Source organism: Malania oleifera, chromosome 1, assembly GCF_029873635.1.
Source record: "Malania oleifera isolate guangnan ecotype guangnan chromosome 1, ASM2987363v1, whole genome shotgun sequence".
Classification (NCBI taxonomy): Eukaryota; Viridiplantae; Streptophyta; class Magnoliopsida; order Santalales; family Ximeniaceae; genus Malania; species Malania oleifera.
The window spans coordinates 76,837,390-76,857,963 of NC_080417.1; the positions used below are offsets into that span (position 1 = coordinate 76,837,390).

Here is a 20,574-nt window from a genome sequence, read left to right on the forward strand (position 1 = left end):
ATTATTGTATTTCATGCGTGGGCCTAAAGAGGGAGACTTGCCCTGGTAAAAGTCCCGGATTGGCTTTGACCCGGTTAAGAAAGATAGGTGCACTATCCTAGTAAGGTATTGCATTAGGTGTTGCTCCACCTGGTAAATGAGCCGTAGTGGAATCCTTGTGTTTGTGAGCCAAGGCGGGGACGTAAGCAGGATTGGCCGAACCTCAATATCATATTCGGTGTCATGTTTACATTTCCTGCATTATATTATGCTTTGTACTTGATTTAATTTCCTTACTGAATATAATGCATATCTTATTGACGCAGAATTACATTTGATGGAGAAATACTGAAATTGTGGTACATGTTCTAAAAATTGTTTAATATATCATATCTCCAGTTTCATATACATTTAGATTATCCCTAGGTTGTGTAATACTGTTGCTGGACTGATTAAACCTACGAAGGAAATTTTTAATCTCCAATTCACCTCCCCTCTTGGGATTGCACCAAAGTCAAACAGAACACTTATACGCGAGCTTTGGAGGAGATGTATTGCATTGGGATTCAACGGGAGTAGCGGGAGTGGGGACAGAGGAAGCAGCGCTGCCGCGAGTGAGGATGGAGGAAGCAACGCTCCCACAAGTGAGTGGACAGATGGAGTCAGGCGCCATACTATTTTCAGGCAAATCTCATTAGATGATCCAGCAAGATTTGCTTGCCACATGTCACCGTCCCAACTGCCCTGACCTTTTAAATCTCGCTGCTTGATCTAGTGAGATTTAAACAAATCTCTCTGGACCAAACAACAAGATTACGTCAGAATCATTCTGAAAAATATTTTCCCAAACGGAGTATTAATTAATATATTATTTTAAAATAAAGATAAAATGAGAAAAAAAAATTCTTGATTTGTGTTTTCTTAACAAATTTTAGAGAAAGTCTGAAATTTTTAAAATCTCAGGGGAGGTCAGTGGGATATTTGGAACCTCATAAGATGTCCTTGTCTTTTTACCAAATCTGGAAGTCAATTTCTTTTGCTAAAATATTTTATTCTTTAAAAGTAGAATAAAAAAATAGAAATAAAATTCAAATAAATTTAAATAAACTTTCAATATTAAATAAAAAATAAATTTTAAGTTAAAAATAATAATATTTTAAGAACTATCTTTTAGATAATCAAAGTCAAATTTATTTTGAATTAGATAAAAAGTTTGCTAATCAACCATTAATTGAACAAAAAAAAAAGAAACAAAATCTACAAATATATCGGTCAACAAAACATAATTTAAAATATTAAAATAAAATTTAATTATTGATATATATATATATATATATATATATATATAGAGAGAGAGAGAGAGAGAGAGAGAGAGAGAGAGAATTTATGCATAAAAGTATTAAATTCTGCTAATGGGTCCCTTTATACAGCATATTAATAAATCAAAAGTGTGAAAAAACATACAAAAATAATATCAAAATCTTTTATAAAATGATAGTCGTAACATTTCAAAATACTTTATCCTTTTTTGTTATATAATAACTGTCATGTTTAAACATCTTCAAAATTCTAACATCAAAATATATTTATACAAACGGTTGCATAGTAATCTGATTCTAAATTTTTTTACCTTTTTTTTTTTTATCTCAATGAGAAATTCCTCATATGAGATTCATGTACACTATATAATATTTTTCCTTTATATTATGATATATTAATAAATATATTATAAATATAAAAAATAAATATAAAATAACAAAGTACTATCAATCTACACCTTTAAGAGACTCTTTTCAACACTTATTTTAATATATTTTAAACTAATAACAATGCATTGTAAAATGACTATCAATTTATTTATTAAAAGTGATAATGATGAAAACAAAAGCACTATGACTTTTTTCAATTGAATAAGTAACATTGAGATTTTTCTCTTACAAAATTAGGAAGAATGAAGATGATTCATTTGCACCAATTAAATTTTTTGTGCGACATTATATAAATAAAATATAAATTAATATTTATTATTATCTAATTTTATTTAAAGTTTATTGGTATTTAATTTCCTATATATTTGTTGATTTCTCTGCATTTTTGTATCTATGTTATATATTGTAACAATATCATATGCCCATATCTATGCTCATATTTTTTAAAATCATAAAAATATAATGTCATATATTCATATTTTAATGTGTAATTATGATAACCTAATATCAATTTAATAAATTATTTAAATATAACTTGAAAATACCCACCTAGTGAGACACTAGTCATATGGTAATAATAATAATAATAATAATAATAATAATAATAATAATAATAATACCAAAAATAAAAAATAAAATAAGAGTACTAGTCCATCAGTAACATGTTTAATCCAAAAATAGTCTTAAAAAATTATTAAATTCAATTACCTAACCAAGTCATATTTTAGAGAACTGATCATATCCTTAAATTTTGAATACTTTTTTAATTAATAATTATATTCTTAAAATGATTTTGAAAAGTTTAACTTAAACAGATAACTATTAATTAAAAATCACCTAAAGCATCAAATTATAATTCGTTGCCTAACATATTATATGATTACACAACCCAATCTATCTAATGATACGAGGAATAACAAACTTCCGTAGTTTTGATCCAGCAGCAAAACTAAGACTTATCTGTGAGTTCGTCTTAAGATTTGTTCTCAACTCTCTTCCAAGGCCAAAAAACCATTGATTTTGTTCATCATCGCTTTCCAAGTACATCAACCTGCAAAACACAAAATTTGCAACAATAGGGAAGAAATTGGTACATACATTTCAATGCAACATTTATGAACGCCAAAACCAAATCCATTGAGGATGCAGTGAGCCAGGGCAATTTATTTTTCCCATGATCATATTGGGTCCTGTTTGTTTAGACCACGAACCCATGATAAGATTACATCTGCACCCTTTTCCCATGAGCAATCCAACATCATGTCATGGGCAACCCCTTCAATACAGACTGGTTGCACGGCATAGAACCTGCCTGTTTCACCCAGTCCTTCAGCATCCTATTAACATAACTTGTGTTAGCTATATATATTGATCAATCATCTAATATATAATTTAGCTAGGAATAAAACCAGAGAGAAAAAAACATTTAGAGAAGCCGTAAGTGGCTGAAATCTCAACAAAACAATATACTCAATTGATTTCTCTTAAACTCCCATCCAACTGCTTCAAATTAAGAAAACAGAAAAAGAAGGAAGATAACAATATATAGCACCAACAGCCCCTGACTTGACATTAAAGAAAATAAAAAAATGTATGCATCTTGCTTGAAGTGACATATTAGTTGAGCTAGCATTTTACCACTATGAAATCATCATTTGCACCCAGGACTAGAACTTCAATAGACGATTTTGGCGCTGAAGGAACAGGAAGTGATGCATTGAGCTTCCGTAGATCAAACAATGGCATCCTTGAGCTTTCTGTCATAAACTGTTGGTAACTGAAATTAAATAAAAGAAATGTTATTACTAATGGTAAATGTGGTGCATCACTTTAAGGTTGTGTCTGGGAGCGCATATTTCTGACTTAGGACTTTGATTTGCATGGATTTGGATTAAACTTGATATAAATTTGTACTATATTTTGCCCCAATTCCTACATCCAAATCCAAGCTCTATACTCAAAGTTCCCAAAGATAAGGTAAGCACCCTTGATGTAATGCTCATGCTAATAGCAGTAGATGTAAACAAGATTAAAAGAACATTTGTTTGCCGCATTTTGAAGTTGTGTTCTTCTTAGTTTGCAAATCGATAGAATGAACTAATTCTAATAGAGTAGAAATGAAAATGTAAAACAAAGCAAAAATATTCCAACAAGAAGAAGATACGTTTTAAAATATATATATATATATATATATTAGATTTTTTTTAACTTTCAAATTTTTTGTACTTCCCTCTAGTTTTTGTGAAAAATATAAAACCTAGAGGACCTCATTTTTCGTTCTCGTTTGAAAATCCCTAGTATGAGTGTCTATTGGAATTGAATTTTGATACGGGAAAAATGTATTGGATTGGCTAGACCCAAAAAACCTAATGTTGGCTATAGGCTTGGGGCACCTAGCATATAGGGGCTTAATGAAACCCATGATGTGATAGGAAAGGGTTGCATGCTTTTTTCGCAAAGGAATCCATGATGGGTGGAGATCTAATGTAATAGAACATATAAGCAAAGCAAAGGGATGGGCCAATGGTTCTTCCTTTAGGCATGTAGCATATCTGCCTTCTGATGTGCACACATATTAACCAGCCCCACTCCCTCCTCATCTTTCTCCTCTCACATTTTATCCTCTCTCTCTCTCTCTCTCTCTCTCTCTCTCTCTCTCTCTCTCTCCCTTTTAATTTCTTTAATTTGACAGGTTCTCCTTTCATCTTTTACTCTTCCCACTTAATGTAACATATGGAACCTTATCTTTCTTTCTCCTATTTTCCTCTTCTTATATATAATATATACACCACTTCTAATTTTATAGGCCATTATCACCTCTCAAGTGCACATACACCACACAAATGTTATTCAGCATTAATCTAATTAATCAACCAAATCAAACCAATTCAGTTAATTTCGTTTTATTAATTTTAAAATTTGGTCGAATTCCCTACAGTCTCAAGGACATTCCCCTTCCCTCCCAAATTTGATTATTTTCTAATTAATCCCTATGTAAGTCAAAAACCAATTCACCCAAGAATAAATTATTTCATTGAAATAATTTGGAGCAACACCATTGTTCTTTGTTTCCTTCACACACACAACGAAGGGCTACCAAGGATCATATGGAGACAGAGGCATAAGACTCTTCATATACTTATGATTTTCTAGGTTATATTTCCATACAAATAAAAAACATTGTGTCAGGCACCCCATTTGTGTCAAACACCAATACTACAACTAATGCTATTGAATATATAAAAAACTAAAGCAATGCAGAAACTAATAATAAAAGACGCCAATAAAGAAAAAGACAAGAATTTACGAGGTTTGATACAGAATTACCTACATTTCGAGTGCCAACGATCAATCCACTACTTCCATACAAATTACAACTTTGAGGTGTGATTACAAATGGAGAGGGGAGCTCTTTATCTAGCTTCAACCTCAAGTTCAAAAAACATTTCCTACTAATGTGGGACAAAAAAAACCTTCAAACCTTCCCACCGATGTGGGACAAACAAATAACCAACAAGTCATAGCCCTATACTCTGACTTGGCACTAGACTTTGTCACCACAATTTGTTTCCCGCTTACTCTTCCAAGAAATCAAATTACCACCAACAAAGATACAGTATCCGGTTATGGATCTTGAGTCGTAGGGCTACCCAACCCAATATGCATCTGTATATCCCTAAATATGAGTGTGACCCCGATTCTAGTATAACAGAACTCTCCCTGGCACACCTTTGACTCTTTGAGATATCTCAAAATGCGAATTACTATATCCCAATGACTTGTTCTCAGAGAATCAAGAAACTGACTCACAATACTTGTGAAAGAAATATCTGGTCGAGCGACTATGAGATAATTCAACTTTCAACCAAGTTTCTAGTACTATCCTGAATTAGGCAACAAATCACCTATATCTACCACTAACTTATTGTTAGAATACTTGGGTGTATCAATAGGTTTGGATCCCAATAGCCTAGTCTCATCTAAAACAAATAAAATCGAGAGTTGGGAAGATGGAGACACTTTGGCCATGGATAGCATGGTACCCTCACCTCACGCAAGAGGATAAAAAGTCAATGACTGAAGTATGAAACTACATATGCATGTATAGATTAATTGAAGGTATTTTGTGAACCACAATTTGTCTCATTAAGAGGATGGTGGAAAGGGATTTTAGCTTTTAGAAGTGGTATAATTTTCACTTCTAGAAAATCAGTTAAAAAAATGATCAAATAGAAATTTGCAATGAATTTAATTTTTTATTTAGCATTGCCATTTTACCCTCTAGATCTCAAAATTATTGTTATTGAAATTCATACTAGGCAAAAATATGATAAATAGTTGTTAAAGTTTGATATACATTGTTAATACACAACCTAAAAGCTTAAACTTTTGGGTGAAGTGATAATAACATGGTAAGAGATCCTAGGTTACAGTCTTGCTGCCCATGTTTATTGTTGTGCCGGTCACCCCACTTTGTGTCAAATACCAATAATACAACTATTACTATTGAATACATAAGAAACTACGTCATCGGGCGCCGACTATCAATCCACTACTTCTTGACAAAGTACAACTTTGAGGTGTGTTTTACAAATAAAGAGTTGAGCTCTTTATATAACTTCAACCTCAAGTCCAAAAAACACTTCTCTTCAATGTGGGACAAATAATATAAAAAAATTCAAAACAACCTTTTATACTAATGTAGAACTATTCTACCAATGTGGGACAAAAAATAACAAATCTCCACCTTGACGATAAATTCAACAAATTTTTCAGTCACCAACATTTTCTGAAGTTCCACATCATCGGCGCCTTCCAAAAATATTCAGACTTGTAGGATATTGATCAAGCCCAAACAATGTTTGAACTTGATTGTTGTCACAATCTTGGTCAACATATCTGCAGGATTTTCAATTGTAGCAATCTTCTGAAGAAGTATCTTGCCTCCATCAATAATATCCCACATAAAATGAAACCGAACGTCGATATGCTTCGTTCGTGTATGGTAGACTTAGTTCTTTACCAAATGAATAGCACTTTGTCTATCACAGAACACAATAATGTGCTTCTAAACAACTCCCAAATTTTCAAGTAAATCCTGCAACCAAATAGCTTCCTTAACAGCCTCTGAAGCTGCCATGTACTCTACTTCTGTTGTAGACAACGCAATGGTAGACTGTAAGGTAGACCTCCAACTCACTGGACCATTAGCAAATGTAAAAACATATCCAGTAGTTGATCGACGTTTATCCAAATCACCTGCAAAATCAGAATCCACATATCCAACAACACGTTGATCAATAGTATTATTTTTCTCAAATACTATACCAACATCAATCGTATTCATAATATATCTCAAAATCCATTTCACAACTTGCCAATATCTTTTACCCGAATCATGCATATACCTGCTCACCATACTAACAGCTTGTGAAATATCAGATCTAGTATAAATCATTGCATACATCAAACTACCAACAGCACTTGCATAAGGAACCTATGACATATACTTATGTTCCTTATCTGATTTAGGAGATAAAGCCGCACTAAGTTTGAAATGAGGAGCAATAGGAGTGCTTACTGGTTTTGATTGTTCAGACATGCCAAAACTCTGTACTACCTTCTTCAAATACTGTTTCTGAGACAAACTAACTCTTCCTTTCATTTTGTCTCTACGAATCTCCATGCCAAGTATCTTTTTTGCTTCACCAAGATGTTTCATCTCAACCTCTTGATTTAACTGATTTTTCAACTTGTTGATTTCCTCCCTATTCTTTGAAGCTATCAACATATCATCAACATATAAGAGTAAATATATAAAAGATTCATTTTGTAGTCTGCGAAAATAAACACAATGATCATGTTTATTTCTCATGTACTTCTAACGCATCATAAACTGATGAAATCGTTTGTACCACTGTCTTAGAGACTGTTTTAAACCATACAACGATTTACCCAATTTACATACCCAATTTTCTTTTCCAGCAACCTGAAATCCATCTGGCTAAGTCATATAGATTTTCTCTTCCAAATCACCATGTAAAAATGCAGTTTTAACATCGAGCTGAACTAGTTCAAGATCAAATTGTACTACCAAAGCCAACAAAATTCGAATGGAAGAATGTTTAACAACTGGAGAAAATACCTCATTATAATCAATGTCTTCCTTCTGTGCGTAGCCCTTAGCTACCAATCTAACATTGAAGCGAACATTATTTGCATCTGGAAATCCTTCTTTCATTACATAAACCCATTTGCAACCAAATGCTTTCTTACCTTTGGGCAAATGGGCTAGCTCCCAAGTCTGATTCTGATGAAGAGACTACATTTCTTCATCCATTGCTCTTTTCCACTTGTTTGATTCAAAGTTCCTTATTGCTTCTTTGAAAGTATAAGGAACATTATCATCTACAACTGGAAGTGCATAAGCCACCATATCAGTATACCGAGCAGGTTTTCGAATTTCTCGTCTTGGCCTTTGAGAAACAATTGATTCATATTGCTATGAAGATTCTCGAATTGAAATCTCCTCTTCTTATACACTAATCCCCACCGTAACTGGAGAGTTACCTAATGTGGTCTCATTTCTCACTGGGTTTCCCAAAATTGTCTTAACCTCCACCTATTGTTGAGTACCACTGGTCTTCTCTTCAACTCGTGACTCCTTGCGTATTGTTTTCTTCATCATCGCAAGTTCATCAAAAGTCACATCCCTAATTAAAATCATTTTTTTGTCTCTAGACACCAAATACGGTATCCTTTGACTCCTGCACTTATCCCCAAGAATATTACTTTCTTGACTCTTGGATCCAACTTAAGATTCTTTAACATGATAATAAGTCATAGTACCAAATACATGTAAAGAATCATAATCACTAGCAAGCTTTCCAGACCATACCTCATAGGATGTTTTTCCCCCTATTACAGATGATGGTAGACGATTGATGAGATGACACGCATATCTAACAGCCTCAGCCCAAAACCTTTTGTCTAACCCAGCATTAGACAACATACATTGAACTTTCTCCAGCAAAGTCCGATTCATGTGCTCTGCTACCCCATTCTGCTGTGATGTATCTCGAACTGTGAAGTGTCGAGCAATACCTTCATCCTGACATACTTTCATAAACGGGTCACTCGTGTATTCACCACCATTATCTGATCTGAACCGTTTAATCATTCTGCCAATTTGAGTTTCAACTAATTTTTTCCACTTAATAAAAATATCACACACTTCATTTTTATGTTTCATAAAATACACCCAAACTCTTCTAGAAAAATCATCAACAAAAGTGACAAAATAATGCATACCACCCAACGAAGCCGTTTTTGTGGGCTCCCATACATCTGTATGGATGTAGTCTAAAATACCTTCAGTCTGATGGATTGTTGTGCCAAATTTCACTCTAACTTGTTTTCTCATAATGCAATGCTCACAAAATTCAAGTTTGCACACCTTTGCACCCTTTAACAAACCTCGCTTAGCTAATTGTTGCAAAGATTTTTCTCCTACATGTGCTAATCGCATATGCCATAACCTGATTGTATCTGAAACTGCATCTTTCTCAAAAACAACAGCTGTTGAGCCAATAACTGTACTACATGTAAATAATACAAGTTATTTTTCCTTATTCCTTTCATTGTAAATAATACAATTTATTTTTCCTTATTCCTTTCAATACCACTAGCGCACCTGATTTAATCTTTAAGGTTCCATATTTCAAAGTGATAGTGAACCCTTTAGATTCCAAGGCACCAAATCAGATTCTTCTTTAGGCTTGGAACATACCTAACATCAGTCAAGGTCTTAATAGTTCCATCTTGACATTTCAACTGTATTGATCCTATTCCAGTTGTTTTACAAGTATTATCATTTCCCATAAAAACAATCCCACCATCTAATTCTTCAAAATTAGAAAATCATTCCTTATTAAGACACATGTGATAGGAACAACCAGAATCCAAAATCCACTCACCAAAATAACGTGACGAAGATATTCCAACAAGAGAAAAATATGACTCACTTCCATCATCATTGGCTATATTGGCATTAGAATGTGCTTTACCCTTATTCTTCTGCTGTAATTTAGGGCAATCTTTCTTCCAATGCCCTCTCTCACGACAAAAGGCACATTCATCTTTAGCAGGTGTCCCACGAGATTTACTCCTCCCATGAGATTTACTCTTCCTTCCAGGCATACGACTCTAAGAACGTCCCCTTATTGTTAGTGCTTCTGTTGTTTCCTTATGGACCCTCTAATCCTTCCTTCTGCATTCAGTACTAATCAATGTAGTACAAACAGCATCATAAGTAACTTTATATTTCCCATACAATAAAGTGGTGGTCAAATGTTCATACTTATTAGAGAAAGAATTCAGTAACAATATGATTTTATCCTCATCTTTCACCCTTTTCATCCAAATTTAACAAATTGGCCAAAATTTTATCGAAAGCATTTATGTGATCATTAATCGAAATACCTGGTTGATACTGGAAGCGAAACAATTTCTTTTTCAAATAGAACCGATTTTCCCGACTCTTGGTCATAAATGTATCTTCCAATGTCTTCCACAATTTCTTTACAGATGTCTCCCTCATAACACAATATTTTTTATTTTTGGCAAGACACAGACGAATCGTACCACATGCCTGACGATTGATCTTTTCCCAATCTCTGTCACCCATATCTACTAATTTATCATCCAAAACAAGATCTAGTTCTTATTGATACAAGATGTCCATCACCTCACATTGCCACATACCAAAATTATTGGTACCATCAAATTTCTTCACCTTAAACCGAGCATTAGCTATTGTCTTCGATGATGATGTCGAAGCCGAAGGGGTTGGAGTTCGTGTGGACAGAGTTTCTTCTATTGCTGCACTAGTTTCCGTCATCTTATATATATTCAATAGCAACCAACAAAGCAAAAGGCCTAAGATGAATAGTACGTACCAACTATGTCTACTCTGTTTTATCCTATGAAATTCTACTTTGACCAAGTCGAACTCCAGGGAGCGACTGAGCCGCAATGGTCTCTGAGCACTCACTTAGACAAGGTCTTTCTTAGGCATCAAACGTGAAATCAAGGATCCTAACAGAGGAACACCTCTGTATCAACACTATTCAACCTAGCTTTGATACCAATTGTTGTGTCGGGCACTCCACTTGTGCCAAACACCAATACTACAACTATTGCTATTGAATATATAAGAAACTACGTCCTCTGGCGCCGACGATCAATCTACTACTTCTTAACAAAGTACAACTTTGAGGTGTATTTTACAAATGAAGAGTTAAGCTCTTTATATAGCTTCAACCTCAAGTCCAAAAAACATTTCTCTCCAATGTGGGAAAAAAAACAACATTTATAACGTGGTGGAATTAAAACTTATCTTACCCCCATACTAGATGTTATTATCGTTTGTTTCCCTCGCCATGTGCAGACTGCACATGCACAGAAGCTTTATAGCTTGATTACATTGTTGATAAGCTCATTGTGGAACTATGTTAAATCCATGGAGAATCAGATCTTCTCAATTTAGAAAATGAGATATTCTTTGCCAAGTTTGGATTGGGGAAAATTTCTTAAAATATTTTATTAGGTGACCCATGGGGGATCCAACAGCATTACCTTACCATTCAGCCATAAAATGCGGAGTTTGTGGCATTCCAAGCCTATATGTCATCTACCCCAGTGTGGGTTCATAATCAGAACAGAATCCAATGTTCTATGATGAGTAAGTACTTGTAACAATAGCTTCAGGAATTGAAAGGTTCATTAAAATAGATGGAAACACAAAGTTGGTCACAAAAGGTGGATTTACAAAAATATGTGCTGAGATTGATCAACAAAACCCTTGGTGGCTGGCTTTTGGATTTGCAAAGGTGGCATCATATCGTGTATGCTGCCTTCTGTATGATTTGTTTTCAATGTGGTAGGATGGGTCATGCTAAGGAAAGCTGTCTGCCTGCGACAGCTTCCAATTCAGAGGCCAGAGTTGTCCCATCCAAATCTCTGGTGAGTGCATTGACGATGATTAGAGTGCTCAGAATATGGAAAGAAACATTATAGCTGAAAATCGGGCAGTGGGAGTCGAAAGCAAGCTTGAGAGAATTGTGAGGGATTTTTGTGGTCTGGTCTAGGGGGTCATAGGGACCATTTAGTAAATTGGGAGGAGGTTAGTAAGTCTAAAAAGAAGGGGGGGCTGGGTCTTGGTAAATTGGTGTCTAAAAACACCGCTGTTTTAGCTAAATGGTTGTGGCGCTTCCCCTTGGAAGATAATTCCCTATGAGATCGAATTATTCGAAATAATTTTGGGTTGTTGGATGAGAATGGGTGGGATACCAATGCTAGCTTGAGATGTTCTTTGGGGAGTCCGTGGAGGTCTATTTCCAAGATTTACACTTTTTTTACCCATCACACTAAATTTGTAGAATTAAATACCTGGCTGTCAAAATTATAATCAAAAGAGCTGATATTGATACTGAAATTATGTTGGCTGATCCATTAACTATGGGGCCTAGACTTGATGTATCATCAAAATGTAGGAAGTATGGGTGTTTTTGTTTCTTTTGGTGTACTCGGTTAGCGGGAGATTCATTTATGACATTTTCAATTGCAAGTAATCTTGATTGTTATTCATTTCATTATATTCTGGGTCCATAATTTCATACTGAGTTATCATCTAGTTGTTATGGTGGACATTATGTTTGTGATGTATTTGAGATCACTGCATCGCATATTGATTGATTATGTCATTTGGAGTCATATTGGTCCAGTTTCTGTGGGTGATTTGGTTGATTGGATTACTGCATGACAATTAAGACATCAAGGAGAAGCATGTTGTTTAGCTTCAATTGGGTGATGCATGTTCCACAGCAACAAGTATGTTTCCTTTAAAGTTTCCTAAGGAAAACAATTAGACATTAGGTGGTTAGGGCTAAATTGAACCTGGCATATTTTGATTGTATTGTCAATGCTGAAGCTCATGCTGCAAGTGTCAATGGTCAGGTAAATGGGGTATCTTATATTTGTAACTAGGGAATGAATTTATGCTAGTTAAGAATGTAATGTCAACATTGACTTGGTGTTAATGACGCATTAGACTACATCATGGAGCCAAGGTGTTAATAGATAGGCTATGTTTATTAGTGGCCACGTCGTACCCAATTCAAGAGTCTCTTTAAAAATGTTTTTTGTTAAATTGAAACTTTCAATTAGGGCTGCATGGTGGGAGAATATTGGAAAATTCCTAGTGCAGGCTTGCATTAATTAGATTTTAATTTGTGAAAAACAGATTAGATTACCCTAGGCTAATGGACCTGGAAAACCCAACGCTGATTATGGGCATGGGGCATCTTGCAGGCTTAGTGAAGCCCATAATGTGATAGAAAAGGGCAATACCTTGTTCACCCAAAGAATCAGCAATGAGTGAATGTCCATCATAGAAGGGCTAGATCCGCTTTCCTCCCAACATATGTTGACAACCCTAGATTCATAGTGGATAGTGTACACAGGCTCGCACCATCTAGAGCCTATCATAAGGAAGAGAGAAAGATAGGAATACCTACACATGCAGTCACCTCATATGTGCATGTTATAATCACAGGGGTTAGATTTGAAATCACACCATCAAGAAGTGCGCGTCAACTACCTTAGGTTCCATGATACCCCTATTTCTGCTTTTCTTCTTCTGCAAGGAGAAAGTCATTCTTGGAATTCCCTTTTTGGGGGGAATCTTTATGGCAAAGAGTTAATGAGTTGATCCTTATGACTAGGCTGCTCATTCTTTTCATACTCATTTGGGGAGTAACAAAAGGGTTTGGAGCTTAGACACTTATGGGGCATTCTCTTGTAAATCCCTTTACTCTTATTTGACCCGTGACCCTATTGCAGATAATTTTTCTTTGCATCCATTGATTTGGAAAGCCAAAGCTCCCTCGAAAATAAAAGCTTTCATTAGGACCATGGTACTTGAATGAATTAATACCAATTACTTGCTTCAAAAGAGAAGACCCACTAAGCCCTGTCACCAGATATTTGTATCCTCTGTTTAAGGAATGGAGAGATTCATGCATATTTGTTTCTTCATTGTCCTTACACGATGGCTATTCGAAATAAATTATTTGGTATATTGGGCGAGAACTGGGTTTTCCCGTCCACATTGAAAGTGTTTTGTACCATCAGGTTTAGGGGTTTTGACAAAGGAAAGGATAGAGAAAGCTTTATGTTATGATTATTATTTGGTGTGTTTATCTGGAAAGGAATGCTAGAATATTCAAAGGAGTGGCTACATCTAATAAATTGCTTTGGGGTAGAGTGATTTATCTTTGAATGTCAGCAAATGGATTCCTTCGCCACATCTCTTTGGAAGACATGCAGTGGGACTGGTTGGCTCTATTGCATTGAGCTTGGTTTTTGGGATTAAGACTCTAAGAGTTGTAATTATTTACTTTTGATGTAAAGGGGGATTTGATTCTCCATGCTTTTTCTCTTTCTTTTTTTTCTTCTTCTACATTATGCCCTCTCTAATAAAATTTCTCTGTTCATCTAAAAAATAATAATGCATTCTAGTTCTATCATGAAAAAAATTAAATTTTACACCTTTTGCAAAATTTTGGTACCGGCATATGTTATGCATCAAAATTTCCCTTAATAATCATGTATGAAGCTAGTTTATGACTTTAGAGTGCAGAAAACAATGATTTTTTTTAATAATATAAATATATTATTCAAAAAATATATATATATCATATAACGCCATATAGAATGCAAGTGCTTATGGACAAACCGTATGACCAGATGATCCTCCATTGATGCAGAGAAAAATGTTTCCTTGCATAAAGGCAGAGATGTTTGAAAAGCTTTTACTGCCAAGCTGAGCGTGACCTGCTCAAAATTCCATATGAAGAACAAATATTTACCACATAAACTTAAACAACAGAAGGAAATTAGAGATATTCATGAAAAGGTTATCATGAAAAGGTTATCATGCGGAACATTCCCCCCCCCCCCCCACCCCCAAAACAAAAAAGAAAAAAGGTTTAAGCATTGCTATCTTACCCTCCTAGAAAATTACTCAGGCCCCTTTGTAATTATAAAAAAATGGATTATTAAGAGGGGGAAAAAAACTAAGGAAAATGATTACTCTGGCCTCGCCTAGCCTAGAAACTGCTGCACAAGGAATATTCCCAGTTTTATCAATGTATGCAATGATATTTCAAATGACCAAACAGGAAACAATTATCAAAAATCATTTTCATGATGACTATGTATTGAATTTTACAAATTTAGTCAAAAAAAAAAAAAAGTATAAATTTTAGAGTCAAAATGTTTGGTTATTAATTTTGGCAATGAATGGAGGAGATTTTTTAAGATCCCAATAATGTAAAAAATTTAAAATTTAAAAAAAAAAAAAAAAAAGTACATGCAGTTTAAGCTCCTTAGAAGTTCAAGTACCTTAAATGCAGCAATAGGCTTTGAAAAAAGATAACGCCACACTAAACCACTGAACAATGCAAAGAATGAATCCGTCAGTTCCAGCCAATTACACTGAAGTAAAAGATGAGTTTACATGGAATAAGATGGCACCTATTGCCTGAAGGAGGTACAGAGCAAACAAGCACAGCTCCTGCAAGTTTTGGGTATGAATTTTCTGTTTCTAGAATCAAGCCCAACCAGAAAAAGAAAAAATTTAAGCATAATTTAGGAAAAATAAGAAACTAATTGATATGCATTAATGAAAAGTAGCTACTGTTTAACAAGGTCTTCGAGGTGTACACCACTTAGACAAAAAAAGAATCACAATACTAATTGGTACTCAGTTGTTCGAACATAGACATCAACTTTTATTTCCAGCATATCCAAATTTGCAACTCTATTGCGTCTTTATGACACAGAAATTTCATTCATACTTAAAGGATTTGAATCCATTCAATGACAAACAAAAAAAATCAAAAGGAACTAAGTGAAAAAAAAATCTTTTTAATTAGTTCTTAATCACTTCGTCAGAACCAAAATCTAGATGCTAACATTAATTTTATTAGCTTTAATTTGTTTTCCAAAAAGCAAGCAATAATAATAGCAATCTATTAATTTTTTAAATTAATGGTTGTCATGACTGAATCATGAGCATAGAGTTTTACAATATATCAATTTTCACTTTTTTGCTGACAATATTTTGTTTGCAAGGACTATGTAGCTGCTGTGAGTATTATACATCACCTCAAAGCTTATCCTGCTTCCATTTCACCATCTTAAACAAAAATATGGATCAATTTGAACTAGAATGTTACCTAGAAATTGTTGGTTCCTTATATTTGGAATGTAATACTGAACAATGAGCCCACCAAATGAATGTCCAAGCAGCACTGGTGGCAACTTGAGATTTTTCTGGATGAAATCAGCAACATTACTTGCATGTGTCTACTGCAGAATTTTAAGCAAAAACTAAAATAAGTATAGCATTATGCTGAATGCTAAAACCACAGAACAAACAAAAAATTGGGAATAAAAAATGTGATCATAATTGTAGCATGCCTAAATTATAATAATTCAGAGGAGGACTAAAGCACCTGGAGAGAACCAGCAACTGGACTTGCAGGTGCATCACTTTCACCCTAACCACATGGACAATATATGTCAAATACTGAACAGAAAAGAAAATTCTGAGCACTAGTAATGCCAATTACAAAATAAAGGTGGTGCAACTGCAGTGAAAGAGAACTTGTTATCAGGTCCAAACAGATCTTCCAGACTCCCATGAACTAATAATCATGATGATTAAGATAAAAGAAGCATGTGATTAAGCATAAAAGGGATATTTTGAGTGGTTAGTCAGGCTATACATGCAGTGCCTGCCAAGCTTGAGTCATAACATGCAATTATTCTGCAGCATCATGAACAGTTAGCATCATAAACAAATTGATTCATATGATTCAAATCCAACTGCCTTTGATGCATACAGACAATACGATTTGAACCATATAAATCGTATGGTTTGTCAAGCAATACTATCAGCACAAATAGGGAAAAAATTTCTTTAAATAAAATAACTCCTTTCTTTTTTGTCTGATAAAAATGTTCATATTTTTTGTATAAATATTATTTGAAAAAATGAAGAAGAAGAATTATGTTCCCTTCCTCCTGTCAAAAGTGTTTTGAAACTTAAGTAGGGGTCCCTTGGCAATTTGGAAATCTAAAAATGGTCCACAATTATATATCTTACAGATGCGCGGAAGAAGTTATGTGCCTTTTCATTAAAAATGGAGAATGAAAACCAAAACTGTTGAAATAAAAGGTGGCGAAACCCTATTGCCCACAAAATACATAATGAGAGTGGATGAGGCACTAAGCCACCCTCACTCTACCATAAAAGTAATGCACATAATGAAAACTAACTAACAACAGTCCAACATTCACCCATTTAACTTTTTCAAACACAGCAACAACTACTAAGCTCTAACCCAGCTATTTGGGATCTGTTACACAGATCTGGTTGCTCCATTCATTTCAATGTAAGGCTTTCCCAATTCCCACATGTAAATTTTTATTCAATCTTTTCCTTATCTACACCAATCATGTTCTCGTTAGTATTTCAATTATTCTGACAGAGCTCTCAACCAAGCTCAATCAAACCATTCATGACTCCCAATACGTCTAATGGTTGCCGCTACACCTCCAAACCATCTCAAATGATTTTCACCCATCTCATCTTCAATTGATGCAACTCTTAACCTCTACCATATGCAATCATTTCTTATTCTTCCCCTACATGTATTGCCCCTATCCACCTTAACAATCTTGTAATGCTCATTCATCAAACATACTTTTTTAATAATTTCCGAAAAGTATTATGTATGTAACATTGAGCAGATAATGCAATAAAGGAGAAAAATAAGACCTAGTGCCAACATCTCATCCGAATGCACCAATTAAAGGGTGCAATGAGGAGCAGCCCTCAAAATAGCCAACAAATAAAAAAGTTTCACTAGAGAATGGTGATGCCCACTGCACCTCAGAAAGGAAAATAAGAAACCCCCCCCCCCCCCAAAAAAAAAAAAAAAAAAAAAAGAAATCAATCTCCATAACTCACAAGAAAGTGTTAGTTCTCTTTATAACAAATCAATTACAAAGTTTTTGGTCATTACATCATTCTACTCTCCAGGGTCTTTCAAAATAAAACAATCCAACATCTATGTGCACAGGCACACGGTCAAGATATTAAAAGAAGTGAAACTTGGTGAACAGGTATGTAATTGGTACTAAGATATGATTGGAATCTAGATGTGCAGAGTAAAGAAAAACTAAAACATAAAGAACAATGATATTTTTATTCCAATAACTGAACCGTGAACACTATGTGCTTTAGAGAGGATACAAGCGTATTTATACACTATTACATGATATAGGTGAAAATAAATAAGATATCATAAATCTCATGATTTGAGATAAGATCTGCTTTGTTGCCATATATCCTCTTTTTGAATCAATAGGCTCTCATTTGTTAGCATATATGACCCTCACAAAATTGAATTTGGATCTTTGACGCTCCTTAGTCCTTATTGTGATAATTTGTCTCGGATTTTCGTCATTTAAATCTGCAACGAACAAATGTAATTGTCGATGGTTTTTCCAAACCGTCAACAGTTTGGTGTAACTGTCGATAGTTTTGCTTCAAAATTGCTTTCTGTTTGAAATCATCAATGTAACCGTCAACGGTATTAGTCCCATCGAGTGTTCTGAGCTATGATGCATTGTTAACATCCTCCCGCAAACTTTTTCGGGGCTAGAGGCAAAATTTGTTGCGAAAAATAATGAAGAGCGGCCTTTGAGGGCGTGGATATGTTCGGCTACTGTTATGTGATCTTCTTTTTGAAGGTTGCTAATCTATTGATAACTTCTGCATCTATAATTGAGAAATGATGCCAACGGGTCCGATCCATACTGGAAGGAGACGATCAGACTTCCGCCATGCTATGATGTAGCATTGAGATGTAGTGTACATAATGGTGAAAAAAGAAGATATGGATAATAAAAGGGCTGGGATTTTTATTTTTATTGACATAGTGTTCACAATGGCTTTGATACCATAAAGAAAAACTGAAACATGAAGAACAATGATATTTTTAGTCCAATAATTGAACCGTGAACACTAAGTGCTTTTGAGAGGATACAAGCAGGGGTATTTACACACTATTACATGATATAGGTGATAATAAATAAGATATCATAAATCCCATGATTTGAGATAAGATTTGCTTTGTTGTCATATATCCTATTTTTGAATCAATGGGCTCTAATTTGTTAGAATATATGATCCTCATATAATTGGCTTTGGATTTTTGACACTCCTTAATCTTTATTGTGATAATTTGTTTTGGATTTTCGTCATTTAAATTTACAGCAGACAAATGTAACCGTCAACAGTTTGATGAAACTGTCGACAGTTTGGTGTAATCGTTGACGGTTTTGTTTCGGAATTGCTTTCTGTTTGAAATTGTCGATGTAACCGTTGATGGTATTATTCCCATTGAGTGTGTCGATCTATGATGCATTGTTAACAAAGAGAACAGGGAATGGCAAATCAACCAAAAAAAAAAAAATTCTTTAATTAACACATAGTTTCGGTGAAGAAAACTTCAATCCAAACAGGTATATAATTGGCAAAAGATTTGCTGAGAATTTCCCGAACAAATCTTAATATTCAATGCATCCCACATGCAGCCAACAAGGAAAACTAAAAAATTTAGTTAAGTTGTCCTTCATATTAATGAAGAAATCTTACTGGAATTTCAACTAAAAAACAAGAAAATGGAATGGTTAATTACAATTAATAGTCAAGTTATTGTATAGTTTAAAAAGAGGCTGCAGACATTCAATAGAAAAGATATTAAAAGTTATAAACCCAAGACGAACACATTGACAGCAGCTGCAGACATTCAACCAATTCAGCATTCAGAAAAAATAAATAAATAAATAAAGCCGAAGAGAGAGAGAGAGAGAGAGAGAATCACCTGACCCAACAAGCTAAGTGCATAGCAGTCATACCCAGATCGTGAAAAGAAGGGCAACCAATGTTCAGCCCAGCACCAAGCTGCATGAAAGCTTCCATGGACAAACACAAGAGGCGGTTTAATCTGAGCAGACTTATTATTCTCATCTGCGTATGCAGCTCCCGCACCCCTCTGGAAGATGACCTCCATGTTTAATCCTGAGGGTAGCTCGTGGAAGAGACGAGACTGCCCCCGCTTCAACTCGAACGGAACTCGCATTTTGTTACCTTTCTCAAGGACAGCTCGGGCCCTAACGGACATTTGTGCTGTAGAAGTACTGTTCGTAAGAAGAACAGAACTACAGAGGAGATCAGCCATAACCCCAACCAGAATAAGGTCGCCGTGTGTGAACAAGTCCTGAGTTTTGGACTGCTGAGGTCCCCCGACCAGCCCCCGAGCAGCAAGTAGGAGATTTTTCCAATTTAAATATTTTTTTCAATAATAATTATTTAAAAATAATTTGAACTCGTTTTTTCCCCAAATTGATGTGCCAAATTGAAGTATCTATATGGGTGACGATTTAGGTTGACCTATTTATTAATGGGTGATTAATAGTAAATTCAAACTTGCTCGTTTAATAAACGGGTCACTTATTTAAAAATATAATTTATTTATTGCAAAGGTAGTGAGAATGAGAACCCTCCACAAGACTTATTCTTCACCTTACAAGACATTCAACAGCAGTTTGAAAGACTCAATATGATTTTTGGGGAGTTCAAAGATAGATTGGATAGACAAAACACTGCAATTGATGGACTGAGAAGAGGGTAATCCAACAAAAGGCGGCGAAGGCCACATACTCCTCCGATTGTTGAATTTGAACATGA

At 34.7% G+C, this 20,574-nt stretch overlaps 1 protein-coding gene across 3 annotated transcripts; it reads right to left on the reverse strand.

The window, feature by feature from the left end:
• Window positions 1-2,479: 2,479 nt before the first annotated feature.
• LOC131156939 (uncharacterized) lies at window positions 2,480-20,141 on the reverse strand. 3 transcript variants are annotated; one of them, XM_058110760.1, is made up of 8 exons: window positions 19,709-20,141; window positions 16,268-16,312; window positions 15,989-16,085; window positions 15,285-15,354; window positions 15,153-15,201; window positions 14,485-14,582; window positions 3,327-3,465; window positions 2,480-3,025 (listed from the first exon to the last, which is right to left on the reverse strand). In XM_058110760.1, the coding sequence occupies exons 1-8, from the start codon at window positions 20,063-20,065 to the stop codon at window positions 2,867-2,869; spliced, it is 1,014 nt and encodes a 337-aa protein (XP_057966743.1). In that variant the 5' UTR covers window positions 20,066-20,141; the 3' UTR covers window positions 2,480-2,866. The 3 variants fall into 3 exon arrangements, with proteins under 3 accessions (XP_057966743.1, XP_057966741.1, XP_057966740.1); XM_058110758.1 differs by having other exon boundaries at window positions 15,285-15,348; window positions 15,989-16,118; XM_058110757.1 differs by having other exon boundaries at window positions 15,989-16,118.
• Window positions 20,142-20,574: the final 433 nt, after the last annotated feature.

What these genes read in the sequence shown, in the direction of transcription:
- LOC131156939 (XM_058110757.1), bottom strand. Translation starts at nt 20,065, where the DNA reads ATGGCTGATCTCCTCTGTAGTTCTGTTCTTCTTACGAACAGTACTTCT. An exon ending in CACTTAGCTTGTTGGGTCAG is followed by an intron (nt 16,313 to 19,708) that starts GTGATTCTCTCT and finishes CCATGTGGTTAG; the next exon opens with GGTGAAAGTGATGCACCTGC. An exon ending in CAGTTGCTGGTTCTCTCCAG is followed by an intron (nt 16,119 to 16,267) that starts GTGCTTTAGTCC and finishes ATTCTGCAGTAG; the next exon opens with ACACATGCAAGTAATGTTGC.